The sequence below is a fragment of the Phyllostomus discolor genome, chromosome 2 (assembly GCF_004126475.2).
Source record: "Phyllostomus discolor isolate MPI-MPIP mPhyDis1 chromosome 2, mPhyDis1.pri.v3, whole genome shotgun sequence".
NCBI lineage: Eukaryota > Metazoa > Chordata > Mammalia > Chiroptera > Phyllostomidae > Phyllostomus > Phyllostomus discolor.
The window spans coordinates 195,799,081-195,825,267 of record NC_040904.2 but is presented as its reverse complement, the minus strand read 5'-3'; the positions used below and the strand labels follow the sequence as shown (position 1 = coordinate 195,825,267).

Sequence of the window (26,187 nt, the reverse complement as noted above, 5' to 3'; positions counted from 1 at the left end):
GCGGCGCTGAGTGTCTTCCCTCCCCTTCACACAGCCCCGTCCTGGGACTTTGACTGTGGCCCAAAGGAACACTGAGGGCTCAGGGTTGTGTCTCACTCTGCTCTCCCGCATCCCCACCTCCAGTAGAAAACAGAAACCCGGCTTTCACCGATGAGTCCCACACTAGATATGACCTCCAGGAGCAATAAGAAACCTCACTCATCCTTCAGCGAGAAGAGGTTAAGATGCCTAACTGTTCTCTTAAGAGATATTTCCTGGCTCTGGCTGGGGTGGCTCAGCTCACTGAACGCAGGCCTGTGAACCAAAGGGTCACTGGTTCCATTCCCAGTCAGGATGCGTGCCTGGGTTGCAGCCAGGTCCCCAGTAGGGGGCGTGTGAGAGTCAACCACACACCGATGTTTCCCTCTCTCTTTCTCCCTCCCCCTTTCTAAAAATAAATAAATAAAATCTTTTTTTTAAAAAAAGGAGATATTTTCTGGAGAAACAACCTAGTCTGTTCTTAAAGAGGGGGAAATAAACTAAACAAAAACTGACTCTCAACTCACATAGTGAGGAAGTTTTCCCCAAACCCGCCCCTCGGAGCAGGCCCCCAGAGAAGACAGTAAAACTCATATACTTCAAACCACCAGGTTTTACCAAATCTGGCAGTGCTTCGGGTCACTGGCGTTCAAGGTGATTTTCTTCCCGGAGGCTAAGCGCCGGCCGGACACCTCACACACAGGACAGTCCTCCACATCGACGCAGGTCTGCAGAAGCTCATCCAGGACTTTCCCTGCGTGACAGACCTCTGGTTAGGAGCCACGGCCTCTCCTTTTCCACAAGGAAGTCTGACTTCCAGCGAAAGGGACCTGTCCCAGAAGCCAGCTCTGCCGGCCTCCCCCAAGAGTCACCCCCCTCCGGGGGAACAACCTCCGTTCTCTGAGAGACCTGATTCCCCCCTTGCAGAATTGGAAGGCGGAGGAGCATCACCCTTCTTCGCTGCCCCCGAGCCTCAGCTCGAATGAAATCTTGTCTCTTTCGAGGGCCTTTTTTGTTCCACCAAAGACTGATTTGGTAACTCTATAGTCTGTGCCCCCCACTACAGCAGCCAGGAAACCATACGTAGCTAGATTTAAACTTAAATCAACACTAAATGAAGTTGAAAGTTAAGCTCCGCAGACACACAGCCACATTTCAATAGAACGCCCCCACTGTTGCGGCAAATTTGGCCAGATCTGCTGCTGTAGGTGATGAGCCTGTGAACAAGCACCAGAAGCATCGTCCATGAGCTCAACCTGACAAAAGTCACAGCTGGCCAGGCTTTGACAGAACGACACAGGGAAACAGAACCCAGGGTCACAGGGTCAGGGGCGGGGCACCGCTGGGCCAGGACGTAGGGCAAGGAACTGCCTTTCCTGGCAACCCGCCCCAGCCCTGCAGCCCACCCCCACCCAGGGCGGGGCGGGGGGCGGGGCTGACCTGGAGGGCAGTGGGCGTGGCAGCCCTCCACACACCGCACGGGGCAGGCCAGCGGCTCCGGGTGCTGGCACGTGGTGGGGCAGGCGGGCGCGCAGCTGTTGTAGCGCCACTCGCACTCGTACCCGTTCTCCCGCAGGTTCCGCTCCTCGCAGCTCTGGGCTGTGCGGGCAGAAGACACGAGCGTGACTCAGAGCGCAGGCCGCCCTGGGCAACCTGAGGAGCAGGGACTGAGCAAGGCCCCCTGCACAGAGGGCAGCGAGACAGCAGGGGTGAGGGCACTGAGCAGGGTTTGGGGGCGGGGGACGACGATGAGCAGACTGGGGAACTGAGGAACTGCGGGAGCCCCCAGCGGTAGGGGCTTCTGGACTCATAAAGCACCCAACCCGGCAACCTACTGGTTCTCAGTCGGCGTTCCACATAAAAAGAACCCACCGCTCACACCGGAGGAGGAAGCCCCACAGAAAAGGAGGAGCCGGACCCTCGTGCCGGCAAGCACCATAGTGTCTGATTACAGATAATGCATTCACTGCCCTCTCCTCTGCATCTGCATCGCTGCTCCCTCTCCTCCCTCCCGCGGAACTCGTCCAGAAGGGTCTCTCCGTAGTAGTGTCTTCGCTGCCTGTCCCCTGTCCCTCCTCACTCACACCTGTGACTCCCCACTTCTGCCTCTGCCATTCGTCCCCATACTGGAGCTCTGCCTTCCCTCCCATGAAGGTGTCCCCCTGCACCCCACTTTAAGGCCTCAAGTCTAGACGCATGGGGTGGAGGGGAGATCCGGAGGGACATGGAGACTCACGGCACAGTGTGGCTGTCCTCCAGGTCACCACCTTGCCGTGCTGGGCGCACAGGTGAGCGTAGGCGGCGATGGTGTCGCAGAAGCAGGCGCAGTCCCCGACAGACTCGCAGGAGCAGGTGTCGTAGATGCACACATCCAGGAAGGGCTCGGGGTCCACCTGCAAGGGAGCCGCAGGGTGGCCTGGGACGGGGACCAGAGCTAGGCCCTCTGGCTGTCGGTCTGGGTGGGAGCGTTCACAGTAGGAAAAGGGGGCTCCAGAGACACACACTGGTCACTCTCTTTCCTTGCCTCCGTCCAGCAAGGAGGAAGAGGGAACACATCAGGGCACCAAAGCTGCCTCCCTGAGGGGCCGTGGGGCTAGTGTGCTGGTGGGTAGGACCAGCCTGCGCACGAGTACTCCTGGATTCCGACCCCAAGTCTACATGAAGAGGTCGCCTGCCCACAACCCATGTGCACTCACGGGAACCGCCCCACCTTCCCCACGAACATGCCACCACACACACACGTGTCCCTTTTCAGAGAAGCTGTGAGAAGAATGGATGCAGACGCTGCGTGGCTGTTCTTTCCAAGACCTTCCAACAATCCGAAGTCCCCCCACCCCTCTCGCTGTCCTCACTCTCCCAATTTCTCCATCAGGTTCAGCCCCTGAGCACCCTTTGGAGACCTCGAGGACTGGAACCCACTGGGTGGACAGGAGGGAACTGAGATGCGGGGCCAGTCACGCCCACTCTGGTGCTGCTACACCGAAGGGTGCATGTGATTGGGGATGTCCTTCCCGCCACTGGAGGTGAAGACACAGAAACCAGCCGTAGAATAAGGGCTCAGAACCCCTGGAGTTAACAAGGGGGTTTTGAGACAAGACCTAGGAGCTAACGGGTTTTATGGAGGCAGAGGAGAGAGTACTCAGGTCTGAAGACATCGTGAGGTAACAGGAAAATGAAATTCCTGGCTCTCGTGTTGGAGACAAGATTATACGTGGGGGAAGAAACCCTAAGACTGAGTGAGGCCAGAAGAGCGCTGCCTTGCAGAGGAGAATGACTCACAGGCATGGCTGTCCTCACAAGCTGTCGTTACCCTTGCTGCTTCCCAGCCCGAAGACAAGAAAGGGAGGGGAGAGGTGACTGGACGCATCACGTCAAAGGCTCCCAGGCAGCACCCACAATGAGAGGCTCCGCACCCGAGCTGCTGGTCAGCCCTCAGCGCCTCTGGTAACCCCCGCAGTGCTCACCAGCTTATTGCAGTCCTGGAAGATGCCGCTGGTGAGGATCCTGCAGGAGGAGTCCACCATGCCCTGCTTCATGATGTTGTTGTGGCAGCTGGCGGGGGATGAGTCCAGCGGCACCTGGGGACAGGGCAACAGGACACGAATGGCCCCAAACAGTCAACCCAGAAGGACCCAGGGGCCCCTCTCCAGGTGCCCGCCACCACTGCGGTGCACACCACCCTCCGCCCACCACCCACGGCCCTCGCAGAGCCCCCGGACGCACCTTCCTGGTGTCAGCACACTGCGGGCTCACTTTCCAGGAGTTCCCGAAGTCCACGGCGTCTTCCTCCACGTGGAGGTTGCTGCCGGTGAAGTCGTTGTTCTGGATGCCGTCGAAGTTCCCACAGAGGCCGCACACCCGCTCCTGAGGGACACAGGTTGAGATTGTGAGCACCTCGAACCTCAGGGCAGATGCCGACTCGGGGCCAGAGGGCTCCAGACAGCAAAGGAGCCAGGCTCATCTGAGGAAGAGGAGGGTGGGTGGGGGGGCAGGGAGGCAGACCCATGAGGAGACCAGGGAGATCAGCAAAGCCTTGCCCTTGCAAGGCCTTTCCCGCCTTCCGCACTGACCTAATGTTACAGTTAAAGAAAAAAGATCGTTCCCAAAGACAGGCAGCTTGCCCATGTCCCGCAGTTGGCCCAGGGCGGAAGTGGGCAGTGGGCAGCCTTGGCCCTGGTATCTCGAGGGCGAGCCATCATCTCCGCCAGTAATGCCTGAGCAGAGAGAGGAGCTGGTTCATCGTTACCTCAATGAAAGTGGAGGCGTCTGAGGGAAGAATGCTCTAATCCTACTTTCCTGTGGGTGAGGCACCGGGACGGTGAGGCCCTCACCTGGAGCACCACAGCCGTCCAGAGCAGGCTGGCCAGGATTCCGTGTATACTAAACGCCACCAGGGCCGACCTGATACCTTATTCGTCTTTGTGTTCACCTATCACGGTGTCAGTATACGAGTCCTAAACAAGTGATCACTGAGTGGATGGGAACCCTGACACAGAACTACAGGAGGAACTGGGAACATCCAACCTGGGACAGAAGGGGTGCTATGCTCTTCCAACACCGGTGGAGCTCTGGCTTGGAACACAGAGATGTGGCTTGCTCTGTTTCGCTTCAGTATGGAGAATTTGGTTTGGTACAATGGGTACAAGTTACTGGGAAACATGTAGGAATGTGCCCACCGTTGGACAAAAGGCCTAACAGCCCCCCAGCATGGCCCCTGCCTCCTCCCGACCCTTGTTCACGCCCATTCTCCCCAAGCGCCTCCGCTCCAGCCGCAGACACCCTTGCTCAGACATTGCAAACATCGTCCTCCCCGAGGCCTTCACACGGGCCTAAATTCTCTCGTCCAGATGCTCGTGTGGCTCCCCCCGTCCCTGCTCTGAAGATTCTGCTCCTGCACCCCCTTTTCACACTACCCACCTTCCCTGAGACATCAGGCGAAGCAGTGTCTACCTCCTGCTACTGAGGAAGCTGCAGAAGGTCGCAATGCTGGGTCACACACAGGAGATGAGGAAGAGGGCCACTGACCTGGTATGTCTGCTTCAGCACCACGGAGACGCCCAGGTGGTGGTCCCAGACCACAGAGAGAGCCTTGCCCAGCAGCAGGATGACGTAGCGGCCGGACTCCACCACCTCGAAGTTAGTTTCATCCTCCATGGGCCTCTTCACGTTCACCTGAAGGAGGACTCCTCGTGAGACAGGGAGAGGGGGTGTGCAGCTCCCCGCCTGCCCCACACCCACACCGCCTCCGTGGCTCTCCAGAACCAGGAGCCTTTTGCTCCATTCGGTAAGAGCTCGTCCCTTCAGGGCCAGCACCTGCCTGGACGTTTGTGTGTCCATGTCACCTGCCACTCTCCAAGAATCCTCTGACTCAGGGACAGCCATAGAGGTGGCAGCAAAAGCATAATGATGAGATTAAAAATACAACAAAACCAACTACCAGAAGACCATCCACCACTTCACAGAAAGAATTTTTTGACACTTGATCATTAAATACATGTGGTCCCATACATAGGTTTTTTAACGTGGCAATGGTTTTAAGCATCTCCAAGCCATTGAGTTAAAAATGTATCCCTCACCCTGGCTGGTGTGGCTCAGTGGATTGAGCGCTGGCCTGTGAACCAAGGGTCGCTGGTTCAATTCCCAGTCAAGGGACATGCCTGGGTTGCAGGCCAGCACCCAGTAGGGGGCATGTGAGAGGCAACCACACATTGATGTTTCTCTCCTTCCTTTTCTCCCTCCCTTCCCTTCTGTCTAAAAATAAATGAACAAAATCTTTTTTTAAAAATGTATCCCTCTACAAAAAGGAGCACCAGGCTCTTTCCTCGCCTTCCCCCACCTCACACTCCCCAGGGGCACTGCCATCAGGAGTCAGAGCTGACAGAGAACAGAGAGGCTGAGGAGCTGGGGCTGGCGGCAGGAATCACAGATTTCAGTTGTAGGCGTTGGACCTGAGTCCTTGACTGGCCGAGTCACTGCCAGTGCTGAGCCCTCCGAGCCCACTTCAGCGGCCTGGATATCCAACTCATAAAACTGCTGCTGGTGCTGCCGTGCTGCCACCCCTTGCAAAGGCCCCCTCCTTAGCAACCCACAGCACACAAAGCTCGTCATCTGTGCACGCCGCCTCTTCCACCTCGCCACTGTCATCTGTCCTGAGTGTGGCGCTCCTCTGAAACGGAGCTGACACTACTGACTCGCAGTCAGTAGGTCACACCTGCTGCACAGATTCCTTCCACACGGAGGACAACTCACCTCCGTCCCCTGACGTTGGGGAGGGGTGTTTGCGGAAGGTCGGGATGCAGGCTGAGGCCATGGGATGAAATGAACATACCAGGGCTGGTGTCGGCCCAGGCCCTGGGTCTCCCTCGTACTAGCTGGAGTGAGACCAGTGCAATGGAAACTGGGGTCTGGGGACTGCCCGCCACCTCAGCTGCAGAGTCCTGAGCCCCAGGCAGACCCACGAGTCGGAGCCTGGGGTTGGGCCCCGATCAGCGTTTTCCGCAGGGTGCCCCCTGAGAACCACGTCAAAGCCCTGACTACGCGGGGACAGCGCCTGCCTCCTGCTCCTTGGGGCTCTTTAAAAAAAACATTTACCTGAGAAGAACTGAAAATATGAAAGTGAAACTCCCCAAAACACCATCCCTTCCCAAAATATACACATTTTATTTTTCTGAAATATACATATTTCATAGGTGTGTATGTAATATATGCATATATAATTGTATTTTACACATACCATATACACATCTATATGAAAGGGAAAGTCCCCCCTCCAGGGGAAAGCCCTGGGTCTTCCTATGCCTGTGCAGGTAGTTCCACACCCTCCTCCACACATAGCTCTGCACCCCGCTTTACTGTGATGGGGTCACGTTATGCAAGTGCACCTGTGACTTGTTCTTACACGATGTGTCACAGACGATATAGCGCCACCTCCTGCTCGCTCACGGCAGCACAGTATTCCATTCACACAAGTTCTAAACGGAAGAACAAAGGGGGCCTGAGGGGAGAGGGACAGGGCTGGCACTCACCTCCCCATCAAACAGTTCAATCTCTCCTCCTTCCACCAGGATGGTGACCCGCTTCTTGCATTTCACCGAGGGGTAGCCGCATCCCTCGTTCCCCACCAGGATCCGGAAGGTCCCAGGGTTATCGCCACAGTAATCCTGGAGAAATGAGATGCCCAGAGAGAAATATTATTCCTGCCACCTCTCTACAGATCAGAAGCTCTGGTGTGGATGGTAGAGACTCGGCTGGTTGGTGCTGCTGCTCACTCCCAGCATGCTTTGCACATGGCTGCCTGGCGGGGCTGCTCAGTCCCAGCATGCTCTGCATGTGGCCGGTCAGGGCGCTGCTGGTTCTGCCCCACTCCCAGCGTGCTGGGCAGGCATGCATGCTCAGTTACCCTAGCTGCCTGACTCTCAGGGCCTGCAGCTCAGTCTCTGTGGCTGACGCTCCTACCGGGTTGTGGCCATTCCTGCAAACCACACCAGCTGCCCACTACCCAACCTCCTCCCAAGAATGGAGAGAGACAGAGAGACCACACTCGTTCAGAGTTTCACAGAGTCAAGCTGTCTCATACCTCATGAGAAAAGGCCCCATGCCTCCTTGCTTACCCACTACAGTGTCAACCAGCAAGAGAAATGTACAGGAATCCATACAATGGGAGAGGAAGGCAGGGGAGCCCATGCCTTCACTCACCAGCTCACTAGGATTTCCGGGGTCCTTTCTCATCCTGCTGGGAAGCGTGACTGTTCTGTGCCCCCCACCTGCTTCCTGCCCATTCTGAACTGCACCAGGTTAGAAAAGAAAATGTGGAGAATGCAATAGAATCATAAGGCAGAAAGCAAACTCCAGGGGTCATTTCCGCCATCTCCCTGTCCAGGGCTCTGCATGAGGCTGTGTGGGTTATTCACTGCACGAGGGTGCTAGTGGGGTGGGGGCGGGGGGGGGGGGCTGAGCACAGCCTGAAATTCAGCCTCACTCCCCGCCCCATGGCACATCCTGACTGAGGAGGCCATGTCTTCCAGCAGGAACGGATGCCTTTCTCTAGTTCTGTTTTGGTGCTAATTTGGGATGATGGTAGCCTTGCCCCACAACAATCCCAGTCAAGAGATGAGCTTCTGTCCTGTTTTTATAAGTCTCCATCCAGGTAACCTAACAAAAGATGAGCAATCACTATGAAGTTCAAACTCAGACCTCTTCAGGCACCTCTTTCAGAGGCTGGACCGCCGTCACTCCAACCCCAGAGTTGTTTCTATGGACAGAACAACAGGCTCTGGCCCAGAAACCCCAGGTTGCAGCCAGCACCGCCCACCCCTCCTAAGGACAGACAGCACAGCCCTCCCTCCCACTCACCTGCGCCAGGACGTACTGGCACTCCCCGGGGAACCGGTACTTGAGCCCGTCGAAGGTGAGGTAGTGGGCCATGCCGAGCGTGGAGCACGTGGCGTCACACACGTGGTCCGTGCAGTTCCACTTCCGGTCCCGACAGACGCTGGGGACAGTAATGGCAAGGACGGCAGGACATGAGGGGTGGGCGTTGTTGTGGAATGAGGAGGCCATGGAGGAACAAAGAATGCTCCGGGTGCCACCCAACCTTCCAGGAAGCCTCAGGAAGCGGAGGATCTACAGCCTCATTGGGGGTGAGGGGTGGGGTTGCCGTCATCCACTGACACATTTTGAAAGCGCAACCCAGGAGAAGAGAGGCAAGTCATGCTGCACCCCATTACAAGAGGGACACTGAGGCACAGAAGGGCGTGGGTGATCCAGGCAGCCAGGAGAAGAGAGCTAGGTCCGCCATAGACCACCTGCCGTGGGTCTGCCAAGGCCCAGCCTCCCTGGGAGCGGCCTGAGAGCAGAGCCAGGGCCTCCCGGGAAACAGACACTGAGGACGCAGACCGTCTGAGGCTCACGGGGGAAACAAGACAGGACAGCGAACGTTCTGAGTCAGGGAAGTTGTGATCAACTGTGAGCTTCTGCCAGGAGAGGTTCTGTGTGCACACAGTTATGTGCTTAAATCTACAGGGATTTGCCAACTGCCACAACGCCCCATCCCGCCACCCGGTAACCAGAACTGACACGAGGAAGCCCCCTCTGTGCATCTGAACGGAGATGGCTCAGACCTCAGGCCTAGGAGATGGCTCAGCGCCCACCTTCCCGCCTCCTTCCACATGGGACTTTCTGTAAAGCTGGGCATGGCCCCAGCATCAAAAGCACAGTAAGTGAGCAGAGCAGAGGGTGGTGTGAAGGATGGCCAAGGAGAAGGGAAAGAAAAACCAGCCACCCTCACAAGGTCCCTTTTCAAACCGTGCCATTACGGCCACACTGGCAATGTGCCTCCGGGGGCGACATAAGGCAGGAGAAGGACCCTCCAAACCCCACGCCCTTTGGAAGCTTGGTCCGTGTGCAATGGCTAATACAGGGCAAGGTTCTTATCTTCCCCAGGCCCCACCTCTCTGAACAGAATCACTAAAATCACTAACCTCTTGTAGAGTTTGTACAGGTGAGTACAGGTGACAATAAAGATTCTTCCCATTTTACAGAGAGAAACATGGAGGCACGAAAAGAAGAAGAGGAACCACATGCCCTCAGGGTGCTGGAGGCCGGTGCCAGAGGTCCTTGGCCATGACTCTACCCACAGCATCCTGACCTTCATCCCCGCCTCTGCTGACTCCACCCGCAATGGCTCAGTCCCCGCAAAAGCCTCTCCCAGGGCCTCACCAAGTGTTGCAGTCAATCTTCACCGTCTCTCCAGGGGCATACTCTTTGCCCTGATGGAAGCAGGGACACCTTTCCAGGGCCACACATCGGTTTTCATGCCGGACCTAAGGGAAAGCAATCAGCAAGTCTTGGGTGACCTGGACTTGAGTGACCTGGAGCCCTGCTGGGAAGGCTGCCTCAGCCTGAGGCCTGGCCAGGGAACCCACGGCCAGGCTAGGGCTCGGTGGACACGGTGCCCATCTATGCGGATCCTCCCCAGCTCGGCTGCGGACTCTCTGACCACCTTCTGCCCTCATTCCCTGCTGGGGGCACGGCAACCTGGAACCTGAATGCAGACTCTTTGGTAACATGTGTCAAAAAACCTTGAGATGCACATATCCTTAGGTGTAGTAATTCTATGCAGAGAATTTCTCCAAAGGAAAGAGAGTTATTGTGGCCAAAGATTAATATACAATTATCATTGCAAAAAAAAATGGGAACCACCAAGTGTTCAACAATAGAGACATGATTAACTCCATTCAGGACTTGCCAGGTGATGGTGTCCCCTGGAGCTATTAGAGTGGCCCTTTGGGGCAATCTTAAAAGATGTGAGAAATATTTATGCTGCTAATTTTTAAAACAGGGGAGAAAAAACTGTATATGCATATGGTCCCAATTATGAAAATATATATATACATATTTCAAAAAAAGACAAAGGAAATATAGAAGTTGCCTCCAGATGGTGAGCTAGGATAGGGGGATTTTGTTTTCTTTTTTGGTTTTAAACTTTTTTCCCCAATGTTCTTTAATGAGCATCTACTATGTTTATAATTGAAGAAAATGGGCAATGTATTTAATAAAGTGAATGAATCAATTATTAATGCACTTGATACCCTGGAATTGGAAGTTAAATGTTGGTCATGGGCAGAGATGCACCCAAACCAGAGTCTGGGTCTTGTTCGAGCCCCAGGTGTGCCCTCCTCACCCAGTGCCCTGAGGTTCTGACACACCCTGCACGCGGGCCGCTCCACGTCCCTGCCCTCCGGGCACAAAGAAGTTACTACAGGAGCATGTTACACTCCTCGGGTCTGTTGGGGTGAGGGGGCGGACAACTAAGACCATCTGGCCCCAGGGGGTTCAGGGAGAGCTGGCCACACCCACTCTGACCCCAACAGGTAGATCCGCTTCCGCCCCAACTGCAGGAGGCAGTCCTGGGTGTCCACGCTGGCGTGGCCTGCCCCTGGGTGATCTAAAAGAGCCCTGGGTCACCCTCAGAGGAGGGGACCATGGCACTTTGGTTCTAGAGCCACCTGAGGGATGAGAAACTCCTAGTATGGATGGCTCGGGATCCAGTGATTCGGTCACCCCCCAGACAAGCCTGCGTTGCCCAGGCTTGAAATGAGTGAGACAAAGCCCTTTGGGCTAGACAAAAGGCTTTCGTGTCCAGGATCAGAGGCTAAAGTGTGTGTGTGTGTGCGTGTGTGTGTGTGTGTGTGTGTGTTGGGAGGGGATTCACCTTCACCCAGCCTCTGTTGGTCTCCTGAGTCCTTAGAGCCAAAGCGAAGGGGCAGGATAGGGGCCGGGAGGGGGCAGGAATGGGCAGAGAACGAGGAAGGTGCAAATCAGCCACATTCTTGGTAGTTCTTACCACCTACGACCGCTGTTCTTGGAAGACAAGGAGCTGAGATGCCTGATAGGGAAGATGGCAACTTGGTAGGATCAGGGGGAAATGAAAAATTGTCTGTCTGCCCGTCTTCATAGGCCATCACAATTAGGGTTCATTCCCACATCCCCTCAAACTTTGTCAGCTCTGACTGAAGGCTGAGGCCTGCCACCTAGTGGCTACCCTAAGAATAACATAAATATGCGTCTACTGGGTAACACCAGCCCTCACCCAGTCTACTGTTAATGGAGACCCACAAATAAGTCTTATATTGGAAACATTACGTGAGAAGAAGTGATTCGGGGTGCATAGGGGTAGATTTCAGGAAACAGAGCCCTGGCCTCACCTCACCTCAACAGAACACGTGCTGTCCCTTCGCCTACAGCAGACTGGGTTGAGGGCTCCCGGGTCTCTTGGTCTGCACGTGGGTTGTTTTTACCTCTCTTCAAAATAGCCAACCCACGGACAAAACGTCCCACACACCAGGGCCCAGGCAGCTCCTCCCCTGGCCCAGGGCTGAGTCCCAGGCAGCCAGCCAGCCCTGCTGCAGTGGACAGAAAACTCAAATCCCAGCTTGGCCATGAGATTATGCTGCTAATTCCTCTGTGCTCCCCTCTGCCCTGACTTATTTTAGTAAGAAGAGATTAGGAATTGGTGGATTACAATATCAAAATAGGACTGCATGATTTTTACATATATCTGAAATCTAAAAAACAAAGCGAACAAAATTTCAAAAAAAAACAGACTCATAGATGCAGAGAACAATCTAATTGTTGCCAGAGGGAAAGGGTTGGGGAAAGGGATTAAAAAAAAGGGTAAAGGGAAATAAGAACACAAATTTCCAGTTATAAAATAAATAAGTCACGGGGTTATAATGTACAGTGTAGGGAATATAGTCGATAATATGGTAATAATATGCCTTTGTACATGGCAGATAGCCCCTAGATTTATCATGGTGATCTCTTTGTTAGGTGTACAGAAGTTGAAAAAGAAGGTTGTGTACCTGAGATAATTAATATAATATTGTATGTCAACTGTATTTTAATAAAAGAAAGGACCTTTTGAGTAAGGACTGCTGGAAAGACACCAGAGGCATGGGAATAGATCCCTAAATCCAAGCTGGGGGGAGGGGAGGACTGGGAAGACAAAGTATAACCTTAAAAGGAGAGGAGAGGTTTCCAGATCACACCTCAGCAGGAGGCTCCCCACTTGGGAGGGAAGATCAAGTAACGCCAGCCCAGCCCCAATCACCCGGGGAGTGCTGAAACATTGCAGAAATTCATGGAGACAGAAAGATCAAGGCCCAGTGCAGGGGACGAACAGGACCTGGACACAGAGTAGGTCAGTATAGCTGTCCCCAAGTGGGTTTTGTGACAGGTTCCTTAGGCTTCATGTTTAAAATGGGGAGAACCATCACTGCCTAGGGTTTGTCCCTTTGGGACACCAAAAGGATAAGTTGACAAATGTCCTTCAAAGGCTGCAGAATAGGCAGAAATAGTCGTCATTACTGTTCTTCGTGTCATGACATCTTTAGTAAGAACGGCTCACACTGGGAGCATGATCCCAGGTCTTGACCAGCTCCCAAAAACTTATGAAGTAGAAAAAAATGGTTTTGTTACACATCTCTGAAAGGGCCCCATCTCCACCTCACCCCCATACATGAACACCATACTCCAAAATCTTTTTTGCCTTCCAACTGCCCTTTATTCATTCTCCCACCCCATCAATACTTTCAGCTCAGTGCAGCTGATTTCAATGCTTTGTTTGCTAGGAAGGAAAAAAAATCTGATGAAATAATTCACACTAAGGTGTGAATGACTTCCCATAAGGATTTATAACATTGTGAGCTTTTTTAAAGCTCTTGCTTGTTCACCAAAATGAATTTATGCCTATTACATTTCAGGAAGCCTGATTGCTGATAAATTATAGGAAGTGCAGGAGATACTTTTAAGACAGGAGGGCTTTCTTGGAACTTTTTAAATGATGCTGCACAGGATGTATTATGCCCACATGTGAAGCCTACTCTGGATAGGCCTCTGAGCCCAAGCTCTCTACTTCCAAAACAGTGCCAAGGTCATTCCAGTCTTCTTACTGGGTCAGTGAGAAAGCTGAGCATCAAAGAATTAGGGAAAGGAACACACCTCCCAGTTGCCAACAGGTTTCCTCATACCCACAGAACTGGGTACCAGTTTGGAAATGTGACCACCAGATGTTAAAAGGTAAGTGCGAATCTCCAAGAAAAAAAGGTACATCTTCTCCAGAGCACCTCACAGCCCAGCGTCTGAAGGATCTGGTCTGGGAGTCAGGAGACCAGAATCTCCCCTCTGTAAGTATGTATCCTTGAATGGTTCTGTTCCCTCTCTTTCTTCAATCTCCTACTGTGGGATAAGAGGGGTTGAAATCCTGGGTTTGGGGGGTTCCTTTTCGCTCTGGCCCTTGATGGTGCTTCTAGAGAGGATTCCGTCTGTGGCTAGAATGACTGAGCAGTGGGCAGTAGGTTGTGCTTTGCTGCCACCTCGTGGTGGAATCTGGGAACATTCTAACTTAAAGGCAATTATTGTAGTTTGTACGCATACCTTTGAACTAAAGAAAAAGACTTGGGAAATTGTCTAGTGCAATCCCCTTGTTTTATTGATCCAGTGCGCCTCAGAATGTGGGCACTGAGGTCTCAAAAGTTGCTCCCAGTGTCTGCTAATTTCCTAGAGCATCTCTATGCATTATATGATTTAGAAGTTCATGGTTTTCCTCCATGAACTTCTTATAATAGACATCATTAAATCCCCACTTGCGAAGCAACTTCCCTGTGCCTGCCATGGTCATATCCAGTCCTCCCAAAATGCTTCAAACCCAATTTTATAGGTGATAAGAATCAGACACCAATATTTTAAATGGCTTGCCACTCAGTTAACAGAATGTCAGGAGCTGGGATTCAAACCTAGAATTTTCAGACTCCAATTCAGTGCCTTCTTTATGCTGCTTCTCCACCAACCATTTATGAGGGTGTTGACCGCTTATCAAAAGCACGCCCACCCTCGTTCCACGCAAGGAGACCTGTGCGCCAGTTGCAGGAGCAGATGGAGTTTGCAACTTGTGGAGTGGACCGGGAAACCTCCTCTCTAAACAGGTGCCAGGGCTGGAACAAACTGCGAGATGCTGACCTCTCTCCCTGCCCCCAACATTTTAAAGCAGGTACTGCTGGCTTTCCAATGAACATTGAGAGATGCTTTGAAAGGCAGTCTTCAACCAAGAGCAGTGCTCCCCAAAGTGTGGGCCACCGGCCAGTGCCAGTTTGTGATGATGTCAGCACAGAAATGGAGAGACGGGGTTTAGAAAACTCCTACGCCAATTTGACTGAGTAACATAGGATGTTTGTTGTAGCTAATAAAAATCAGGGGGGTCATATTTTCTATATAACTGCTTTTTCATTTCATTTTTCCGATTATTCTATTGTATGTATAAGAGCTTTGGTCCACGACAGATTGGAAACTCAGGAAAACTCGAGGCCCTCCTCAAGTTTCTCCCGTGGACGAGAGGAGCAGATGGACGCAGCCTCAAAGAATGCCCCTCGCTTATTTGTGCAGACAACAATTAAAGCTGCTCCTACGATTCTACAGCACTTTCTGCTGTTAAAAGTGCTTTTTCATACAACTCCTTCAGGCCCACAGCACACGGGCAATGAAGAAATTATGGGTCCGTGTGACCGGTCGGGCAGCTGTGGCTCAGAGGAAGGGTGAGTGACCATGCAAGGGTGAGGGGCCAGGGACCCATGAAGCCTAGACTGAGAGCACAGCCTTCTCACCCCTGTTCAGACTCAGGGGCTCCTTCTGCTCTTAGTAGGTCTGCCCCCCACCACCTGCCAGGAAAGAACTCCATCCTCCCTCCCACCCCAGCTTCAGGTCCTCAGAATGCAGGATTCCTGAGCTCTTCCCCTGCACCCTCAGGAACATGCCACGACTTCACCGCCTTCCACAGGGGACGGGCCGCACAGGGCAACACCCTTGGGAGGAATGTCTGCGCCGTCAGATGGGCCCAAACAGGCTCTTTCCAGACCCTTTTCCTTTGCGCTGTGTCCAGGCACACGTGTCCTGCGCGGCAGCCAGCACACGGTGCACTTCATAAATCACCCAGACGTTCCTGCTCCCTCGAATCTGGCCTCGGCAATGAGCACATTACTCAGCCTTGTAATGGAGCCGTTGTGAAAATAACCCGCTCTCTTGAACCATGAGCTTTCAAGTCTGCAGTCCCTGGAGGGTGAGGGGAGAGACCCCTCGCTGCTGCACAACAGACACCCAGGACTGTCCATCCCAGGGCCTGCAAGAATGACAGCGGGCTCCTGACAGTGCGCCCACATCCTGTACTTGAGGCCTCACTCTCCACTGGGGATTTGGGGCCATGATGCAATTATTGAGGTTATTAAGATTTAAGACTATCTGTGCTATTTCCTTTATTAAAATAAAAAAGTTCATTGAAAAGAGTCCCTGAGGCTGACATAATCTCGTGAAGGATGCCCCTTTTCTTGCCGGAGCCTTCTCTGATGTGGGAGAATTTCGCCTCTGGGGATAGTGGAAGGACAGTCAAAATAGGGGCCCTTGGGGTAAAAGGAGCAACACAGAAGCCTGCCCTCCCCTCTCCCATGTCTTGCTCTTGTCCTGTTTCTCCCCTCCGCGTATGCCTCCTTGAATAGCCGCCGTCTGCGAAGGCACCAAACAAGACCTTCTAGTTTGTGGGTGCTCCCTGGTCAATCTCTAGCTCCCTCTTTAGGAAAGACAGTTCCAGAATCCTGAGAGGCTAAGACAGAGGGGAACACCCAGGGGGAGAATGAGTAACAGCTAGTGTCTTTCTGTCTGGGAAAAGAAAGAGTTGGTTGGAGGGAAGGAGCTAGGCCATTTGCCCTGCCCTCACCCAGGGGACAGTCCTCCTGAGGGCCGCTGGCCATGGGTCTGAATGCCCTCCACAGAACATTGGCAATGCCCATGGCCCAGGACACTGCCCCCCAAGCCGAGGCCCGGGCATCATTAATGCCATTTACAGCCACACAAGAACCATTCTGTCCCCTCCTAGTCTGGCCTCCACAACACCTGCCCCTCAGCACTCACTTTGGGTCTGGGGAATTGTAGTCAGGGAAAGCGAGAGGATAGGATGCATTTTAAAAAGAAAAATCCAGAATCTTTCCTGGTTTTCAGGGTGACAAGAATAACATATGTGTAACATTTATAACTCAAAACAGCCTAAGATTAGGCTTGGGAGGAAGGTTAAGGAGACTTGGGCACGCTCAGACCATTGTCACCACCAGGAGACGCACAGCAGCCAGGTGGCAGCAAACCCCTGTGAACCTGAGAAAGAAGATCCCCCCCACTAAGAGCAGCTCCTCCTGGCTAACGGGGCTCAAATTTCAGAATGCACACACAAACACACACACACAGAATCTAGCAGCCATTTCTACACAGGGGCTTCTCACACAAACTGCACTGCACTGCACTTCACGGAGCGGCCTGCGCTGAGCTGCCTGCCTGCCCTGGGTTCTGCCAGCTGAGCCAGGCCTTATGAAGGAGTTCCAGGAATCCTATTCCAACCAGTAGGCCTGAGATATTCCCCATCCAATTGGAGCCGCACAGCTCTGACTAACCACAGCAGTTCTATTCTGACCAATCAGGGACCAGGGGCGGGGACCTCTGTCCTAAAAGCCAGCTCCCCTCTGGCTGAGAGAGTGCACAGTTTCCTTCCCACCAATGACTGGAGACTGTCTCCCTGGCTGAGCTGAACTGTGAGAAGTGTCTCGGCAGAGCGGAGCTGAGCTGTCTGACGGGAGAGGGGCCTGGCCCCAGGGCTGCCTCACAGCCATGTTGTACCACAACTGAGCTGTTTTGCACTGAATGAAGTTTTTTCCTCACTGCACCCCAAACTGGGGATTCTTGTTGGTGTTGAATTGGTACCAACAACCATCAGTTGACACCCCCATGCCTTTGGCCAGACACGGAACCCCAGCCTCAAAATCATGGAATGTTAAGAGTGGGCCAACACCTCACCACTCACTTGACAGGTAAGGAAAACTGGGCTCAGTGTGGGAAAGGGGTGTGTTGGACCCATGGTTTGCAGATGCATGGCAGGGACATCAGCGTCTTCTCTTGAAATAGAAAGCTGTACACATACAATATATGCCAATCAAATACACGTGTGTGTCCTCTCATCGTCATGCAGTGGAATGCAGCCCTTGGGAGAATTCTAGTGCAAAAGCCTATTTTCACTTGTATTTTCTGGAAATTCTTGCTTTGCTTCCCAAGGCACCTCCACACACTGAGTGTTTTTGTCAGAGCTCATCAGGATCAAACCCAGCCACTGTCCTACCATCTCCCATCCCGACTCTGGCAACTGACTTGGCCACAGAGGACCACAACTACCCCTGTCCCCATCACCAATGCCGCCACCCCGACCCAGTTACCATCCTGGTTTAACTCTTGTTTCTTCGTCTCTCTACCTGCAGGAAAATGGAAGGCTGCCCCCTCCTGGCAGCCCTGGGTGCTCACCATGCCCGGCGGGCAGAGGCAGCCGGAGACACAGCCAATGCTCATGCACTCCAGGTCGTAGTTCTGGCAGGTCTTCGCACACTCCAGCCCCTCAGCCCTCGGGTTGTCAGCAGGACACACCAACTTGACCATGGGGGGCCGACAGGACAAGCTCCTTTTGCCTTGAGGATTGGGAAACCAAAGAGGCCATCAGTGATGGAGTGAGTAGACCTGCCTTCTACACTGTCCTTTGGTCCCCTAGGTGCACTCCCTCAATTCCAAAGACACAGGGCTTCCCATTCCCAGGGATGGGGCACTGCCTGACCTCCTGAGCCAGGTTCCCTGTGTGGGACACGAGGGCAGCCTCATCTACTCAGCTGAGCTTCTGACTGTTGCCCACACCGGAGGTATCTCTGCTGACCCCAGCATCCCTCTGGTGGCCACATGCTGCACCCCCTGCATCCTGCTGTAGTGGGTTGCACCAAATCAGGGTGCGTGGCAGAAATGTCCAGACCCAAGCTTTAAAGGACCTGGGTTCAGGCGCTGAAAAGGAACCTCTGGGGGGTCCCAAAAGGACATTCAACCTTTGCCTAGCCACTGGCCATCCCAAGAATTCTATTTACATTTGCAACAATCCATCTCTTGAGATGCCCACCCACCCTCCCATTCACCATCTCATATCACCATCTGATAGACTATCTATTTTACTCATTTTATTTCCCACCCCACCCCCACCTCAACCTCACCCACTAGAACCTGTGCTCCGTGAAGGCAGGGATTCTTCCTACCCTGTTCATTGATATATCTCCTGACCGTTCGTAGATGTCCATGGCTGATTGAATAAATGATGGCAGCCAATGACTGAAACAGCACCTTCCTTCAAAAACCCTCATGCACTTCATAGCATTTATATCTTACTATATACACCACCTGCAATCTCCTGGGGGGCAAGAAAGCCAGCATCTTTAGCCTTATTTTCATATGGAAACTTTTGTTAGAAAACTAAAATGCTAATAGGTGAGATGGCTTTTACAAATCTCACAAAATTCTAGGAATTTCCTGACTTTGAAAGAGATAACCTCTTCCAGTGACTAGACTGGAAGACTCTGAGCAAGAGGAAGCATTCAAGACAGACCCAGGAGGCGGGATGAAGCAGAGAGGGTTGGGAGAGTGGAAAAGGTGCTGCAATGAAAGAGCATGAAGAAGAAAGAGGCAGGCATCAGTGACCTTGAGATTAGCTATGGGCCGAATGTTGGGGTCCCCACAAAAAAAATCCATATGCTGAAATCTTAAACCCCAATATAATAGCATTAGAGGGTGAGGCCTTTGGGAAGTGATTAGAACATAAGCATGGAGCCCTTAAGAATGGGATTAGCTCTCTTAGAAAAGAGACCCCACAGAACTCCTCAGCCCCTTCTACCATGTGGGGATGCAGGGAAACGGCATCAGCTATGAACCAGGAAGAGGACCCTCAGCCAACCAGTCTGGCACCTGGCACCTCAGAATTCCAGCCTCCAGAACTGTCAGCAATAAACGTCTGTTTATCAGCCACCCGGGCTGTGGCATGTGGTTGTTGCAGCAGGCTGAACAGAATAGGGCAAGGTCATGAGCTGTGATTTCAAACTGAGAGCAACAGGTCCACTCTCCTCACTGTCAAATCCATCTGAGGAGCTCTCTAAAGAAGTATTCTTGACGGCAAGTCCTTCGGGAAAAGGAGGCCATCGAAGGCAGGTGTTTTCACCACATTCAAGGCCACCCGTTCAGAGCTGCTCACTGGGCTAAGCACACCAAGGGCAAACTACAGGTCTCGCTGAATCCGTCTTGCAGATAATTCAATCTTTTCCAGGTCACAGAATAAAATTTCCTCCTGCCTCAATAATTGGATTCACAACATGCAAAGAAAGGCGTGTCTCGTCCTGGAAGTCACTCAAACAAACAGTAACTGTGGCAATCCTGCCCCAAGGCTGAATGAGCACACACATCAGACAGCAGCCCAGCTCTCTCCCCGCCTCCATGCAGGAGAAGTCTGGGCAGAGGGCGGAGAAGAGCCCTGCCCGGGGGGGGGGGGGGGGGGGGGGGGGGGGGGAGTGTGCAGTACTCACTACGGTGAGCCGGGGGACTGCCGAAGATGGCGTGCTGTGGCAACAGGCTCCCCGGGGCTCCGCTCGTGCTGCAGTGCATGAAGCCATCCTCACAGTAGCTGCGGAGGGAAAACACAGGCCGGCTTTGCAAGAGCAGCGACAAGCACCAGGGCTATTTCCCCACCTCCTACTCACTCTCTGGGCTCCCAGGCCCACCACGCCTCTGAAACACAGCCTGCTATGGCCACCAGATCACTAAACTCAATGGAACTGTTTTTCAGTTCTTTTACTTGACCCCTTTCAGCAGTATTCATCACTGTTGTCTGCTTCATTTTTCTAGAAAAAGAAGAAAACGTCTCTCCTGGTTTTCCTCCTACTTCCTGGGTCGTTCCTCCTTAGCCTCACTGTACCGCTCACCCCGTCTGCGGAATGCAGCCTAGCTCTTCTCTGCTTCTCACACGGTGTGTCATCCACACCCCAGCGTCCACTACAGAGATGACTCACAAATTCGCTTCCACAGCTCAGATCTCTCCTTTGAACCTCGGACCCATATATTCAAAGGCCTATGAGATATGATAGCCACCTTCCATGTCTCAGACACTTCAAACTCAGTATATTCAACACCGAACTCCTGACCCCCACCAAGCCAGCCCTCCTCGGGGCTCTGAGTCCCCAGGGAGTCCCTCGGGGCTCTGCATTGCATGATACCCCCATCCGTCTAGAGTCAGAAACCAGAGACTCGGGGATCAGCTGTGACACCACATTCTCCCCACCCCCTGCATCTGATTCATCACCAAGCCCTTGGACTTTGTGTCCTAAGCAGCTCTGGAATTCATATCCCTTTCTCTGCCTCCACTGCCACGAGCCACTGTCACCTCTCACCTGGACGATGCAGCAGCTTTCTAACTGATGTCTCCACACCTATTCTTGCATTTCTCAAAAATACACTCCTCTTGGCAGCCCAAGTATCTTTCCAAAACCTAGATCGTAACCCTGCTTGGAATCCTTCAATAGCTCCCCTTCACTAGCTGTTCAGATAAAGGTCGGATCCCCACCATGGCCTCTTAGGACCCATGGGATCTGACCCTGCCTACCTCCCCCATCTCCAACCCCAAGACTTTCTTTCTGTCTTGAAGCTGTATTGCTCCCGTCAGACACAAGGGCCTTTACACACACCATTTCCTTTGATCTAATGTTGCTTCTGCCCAACACACACACACACATCCTTCTGTATCCTCACTCCATTCCAGGCTTTCACAGTGCACGTACTTCTCTTCTTAGAACTAACCACACTGTAACTTAATGTGTAGTTGAGTTTTGATTTGGTTAACTTCTCTCTCTCTGCCTCTCTGTCACTGGACTCCAAGACCCAGGAAAGCAGAAGCCATCACTGCTCTTGCTCACCTTAATAGTCCCAGCATGCATCACAGGCTTTGCCTAAGGGACTCAGTAAATTTTTTTTTAATTTTCTTTTTTTCCGACCCTCCAATCCCAGCTTCATCCCCTAACATGAGTATCTACTTTCCTGGTATCTAATCTCTGGAATAGCCCCAATGGTCCCCACGTCCTGGCATCCACACCCTTGTGTATTCTCCTACATTGTACCAAGGCTGGCCTGTATGACCTATGGTGCACACCACCACTCACTTAAGATTAGGGTATAAAAGATTGTGGCTTCCATCTCCCCTTGCTGCTCCTTTGTATTACTGTCCTCCCAAGCATTCAAGTTCAAATCCCTGGGGCCTTCTTCAACAAACCTTCTCCCCCAAACAGTCTGGGAACCTCCCAGTGTCTCTAGTTTCCGTCCCCCCTCTCCATGTCCACTGCTATGACTTGCCGAGGGCCTTGCCACCTTTCGACCAGACTCTGTCAGTATCTTCCCACAACTAAACTCCCTGCCTTCGTACCTCGTGCAGCTTTTAGAATCCATGCCCCGAAGCGACACCTTGCTCCGATTTCTTCTCTGCTCAAACCTTCCAAGTCTCCACTGCCTGCTGATCAAGCATCAGCTCTCACCCTATCTTTCCAAGACCCCTGAAACTGGCTCCAGCTTCCCACCAGTCTCATCTTTCTTCATAAACATACGTTTCCCGCATGTACTGACCTTGGTGACGGATGAGCACTCCTCCTGCGTTTCAGCCCCAGGACCTCAGCCCTGCCTCCCATTACTCCACCCTCCGCCTACTGTTAGAATCCCCCTCAAACTCAGGAGCTACCTCGTGCCTCGGGTCTTCCCCAGTTCCTCCCAAATGGAAGTAATCTTCCCCTCTTCTGAAGAAGTGGAGTCTTTTATGTCTCTGATGTAGGTGGTCTACCAAATGTTATAGTTATTTTACCTCGAAACATCAGCTGTACCCACTTTCTGCCAGAACTGCGTTAGGTGGTGGGGATCAGGCCCTAACATATGTTCTCTGCTCTTGGGGAGGTCACAGTCTGGAGGGATATACCTCACGTTTTGCTGAAATCCAAGTCCAAAGGTCACGGTTCTCTTAAGTCTAAATAACCTGTTTTGGGTACATGAATTTGGGAGGGGCTGCACATTAATCTCACTGGAATGATGAGAAACCACTTCACACCGAATGCAATGTGCAGACCTCATTTGGATCTGGATTTGAACAAACCCATTACAAATAAATATTTTGAGACAAGCAGAAAAAAGTGAATGTGGATGGAATGTCAGATGTTATCAAGGAATTATTGTTAATGTTTAGGTTCGTAATGGTATTATCGTTAGGATTTTTAAAGTACTTTTATCTATTAGAAATACATATTGGAGTATTTTCAGATAAGATAATAGACTAGCTCGGGCCCTAGCTGGTGTAGCTCAGGGGACTGAGCACTGGCCTGCAAACCAAAGAGGAAGCAATGCTGGTTCCATTCCCAGTCTAGGGTGCATGCCTGGGTTGCAGGCCAGGTGCCCAGTGGGGGGCACTCAAGAGGAAACCAGACTTTGCTGTTTCTCCCCCTCTCTGTCCCTTCCCCTCTCTAAAAATAAATAAATAAAATCTTTTTTAAAAAGAAAGAAAAAATAGCTCAGGTTTTCTGTAGACTATTCCAGCCGAAAAGGAGATGAGGGAATAGATCAGTTAAAAATGACAAAGTGCTGACACTCACTGAAGCCGGGAGGAATGCAGCAAGGCCCCTTACATTATTCTCTCTCTTTTACGTCAGTTTGAAATCTCCCATAATCAGGACAGTGGGACTGGTCTCCCCAGTAGGCTGTCAGCTTCTTTGGGGCCCGCACTGTCTGGTTCATCTTCTGATTCCCCGCCTCTAACCCAGCACCAGAGACAAGGCAGGTGCCAAGGAAGGGTTACCCAATGAAGGTTCTGCTACAAATGTCTTCTGTGACCGTGGCAACCCTGCTGAAGCTGGCCACGAGACAGGGCCCAGGTGAAGGGCAGCAAGAAGCAGGCACCACTTAGAACTATTTCTGAGGGACGTGCAGGAAGCAAGTCAGCAATGCACCACGGAGGCAACACTTCTGTGATGTCTTTTCTCCTGGTTCATACGTTTTGACCGGAGACACTGACAAGAGGCTAAAGGGGTGGGGGACAAGAAGAGCTCCTGTTTCCTGTTCTAGAAAAAGGGACACTGAGACCCAGAGAGGGGAAATGGGGCCCAACACATGATAGTTGGTAATAAAGCTCAAGAAACCCTACCGCCAGCCTGCAGTTCTAGTTCCCTGTGTCGTAAGAAAGTCGGAAGACCTGGGTGAAGTCCCAGCTCTGCCCTGACTTCCTGTGCAAGTTTGGACAAGTCCCTTCCTTCCTTGCAGCCTCAGCTTTCCCGTCTGTGACATGAAGGACTCGCAGGACCACTTCCTTTCCCTGGTGCTTGCACTCACCACATGGTGTGATGGTCTGAGAAGATGTCCTCGGGCTGGAAGATCTCACCATCGTAGTAGCAGGGGCACTGGGCCTTGGGCACGCAGTCTCCCCTCTCATCCAGGTACAGCCCTGGGGGGCAGAAGCAGCCCTCCAGGCAGACCTCATCGCATTCCTCATCCGGGAAAGAGAGGGAGCGGCAGGTCATGTTGCAAGGGGTCCCGCACTGCAGGTACACCTGGTCGTGTGGGCAGCTCAGCGCTAGGAGAGAGGGGAGGGGAAGGAAGACCTCAGTGGAAACATTAAGATGATGAGAACTATGGTTCTAGGACTTGGGGTACCACCCCTTGCAGCTGTGACCCCCGAGTTATATCTGTATGGCCACTGCTTTTCTTTCCCACTATGAGCAGAGCGTACTTTTACTCTCACAAATGCCCATTATTGTTAGGGATACACACATTTCCCCTGTTAACCACAGAGGCCACGCTCAGGCATCTCTGAATTCTCAAAGCCTGGGACACAGTGGAAATCCTGGTGGACAGCGAAGCTGTGGATATTAAAAAGAACTAGAATTGATGGGCAAGGGCATTTCTCCCATGGTGATAATAACAATAATGGCCATGATTTACTGAGTGCCTACTGTATGCCCTGCTCTTCACACAGGTTGTATGCCTTTTACGCCTCTCTCAGTGAGTTAGGTCTCATATCCACCTTCGTATGGGTGAGCAAACTGACAATTAAGCTAGGTGACTCGTCAGGGTCATGGATCACAGGAAGAAGTAGAGGCAGGATTTGAACCCAGCTCTCTGTGATCCAACAGCTCATGCATTTAACCATTAGGCTCTAAAAAGGAAACAGTTCCTTAGGAGCCATGCTTTGAGGGCACACCAGTCACGAAGAGAAGGGACACCCTTATACCTACTCCAGCGCAGTGGGCAGCTCACACCTACCCACAGCCCTCCGTCTCCCTGGCCCCCCACACAGAAATAGCACAACAGACAAAAGCCAGAAGGACGTATGGCCAAGCTCAGAGAGGGGACTCAGAAACCCAAGTTCCCAGTTCAAGCCCCAGTTCTGCCATTCGTTCATGAGGAGGCTTGGAGCAGTTTCCCCACCTGTGACAGCCCAGCAAGCTGCCGCTCAGTGAGCTGCCATGTTTAGAGCAATGCCCGGCACGTGGTAAACGTTCGCTGCTGTTACTACACAGCCCCAGCTCCTCAGCAGACTCCGGTTGGGAGGGGTGCTCCTGAGACAGGTCTGGGCCTGAGAAGACCTGGCCCTCCTGGACTCTGGCCGACACGTACCCCACTTTCTGTGCTCACAGCGGTCTCATGAACACCCTGATGATGAGATTCGTTACTGGGAGATGTGGGGAGCAAAATGCTTTCCTGTTGCTGATCCACTGTTGTCCAAGAACTAAGACCCCCACTCGGGACACTCTTCCCGGGACCATCAGAATCTGTCCCCTCTCCGTCAGAGTCCTCTCCACAGTGGAACCCAATGACGGAGCACTCACAGAAGCCGTCAAAGAAAGCCCTGCCCCGAACCTCAGAAATGAGGATGGGGGATCTCTCCAGAGGTTCCCTGCAGACTCCGCCTCCTGCAGCTGCTCTGGGCTTGGCATTTGAGAGGAGCTGGTGGAGGTGGGGGGGGGGGGGGGGGGGGAGGGGGGGGAGGGAGAGCTCTCTAGATTTCTCCCTGAACCAGCAGAGAGGTTGGATCATCGGATGAGCATTTAGGGCAAGGGTGGGTGAAGATGGGAGCGAGCTGGACAATAAAGATGGAAATCACTTCCAATCCATTGAGCCCACAATGATAAGGGGCACATCTCACTCATTAAGGAACAGCTGGCCCTAAGAGCTGCCTCTATTCTCTGACAGACTGTCTGTCTCTAGAGAATAGAGAATAGAACTGGCTTGGAGCCTTATTAAATTTTTCCTTCCCTAGAAAGGTGCCCATCTTTGTTTAGGAGACAGTTGGGGTGCTCCCACTGTGTGCCAAGGGCTGTGCTAGGTTTGGGGAGGCAGAGATGGTAAAACTTGGCCCCTGCCTTCAGGGAGCCCATAGCCCTGTCTTCCCACAGGAAACAACCAATTTACAAGGATAACGAATGTGAGCGCTTCTCCAGAATCTCCTCACAGCATCCCACACATAGCTGTGTGATCAGTCCTTGCTCCGTGAGTGTCCGCATTTGGTGTGACTTCTTCTTCTGGATGGAGTCAGTGGTTTAAGAAACAAAGTGAACCCAGTGGTCCTGCCCACTCACCTTGGGCTCCAAGGCACAAGCCAAGGCCATCCGGCTGCCTTTTCTCTGGTTCACCTCCACATAAACCCACAGAGACAGATTCCTCCTCCCACTGCCCCGCACTTCCTGCCATGCCTCAAAGCCTCGGGAGTCA

General features: G+C 52.6%; 1 protein-coding gene across 2 annotated transcripts in view; it reads right to left on the bottom strand.

Annotated features, from left to right (window-relative positions):
- Positions 1-26,187, bottom strand: part of VWF (von Willebrand factor) — a 122,105-nt gene that overhangs the window by 47,479 nt on the left and 48,439 nt on the right. For both annotated transcript variants that reach the window (XM_036019418.1, XM_028532222.2), the window contains exons 16-27: positions 23,809-24,049; positions 19,983-20,080; positions 17,902-18,062; positions 9,736-9,839; positions 8,371-8,509; positions 7,044-7,178; positions 5,044-5,190; positions 3,742-3,882; positions 3,483-3,596; positions 2,255-2,411; positions 1,459-1,617; positions 637-772 (exon numbers count right to left, since the gene is read on the bottom strand). In XM_036019418.1, the coding sequence (XP_035875311.1) occupies positions 637-772; positions 1,459-1,617; positions 2,255-2,411; positions 3,483-3,596; positions 3,742-3,882; positions 5,044-5,190; positions 7,044-7,178; positions 8,371-8,509; positions 9,736-9,839; positions 17,902-18,062; positions 19,983-20,080; positions 23,809-24,049 (1,732 nt within the window). The remainder of the gene's footprint in view (positions 1-636; positions 773-1,458; positions 1,618-2,254; positions 2,412-3,482; positions 3,597-3,741; positions 3,883-5,043; positions 5,191-7,043; positions 7,179-8,370; positions 8,510-9,735; positions 9,840-17,901; positions 18,063-19,982; positions 20,081-23,808; positions 24,050-26,187) is intronic.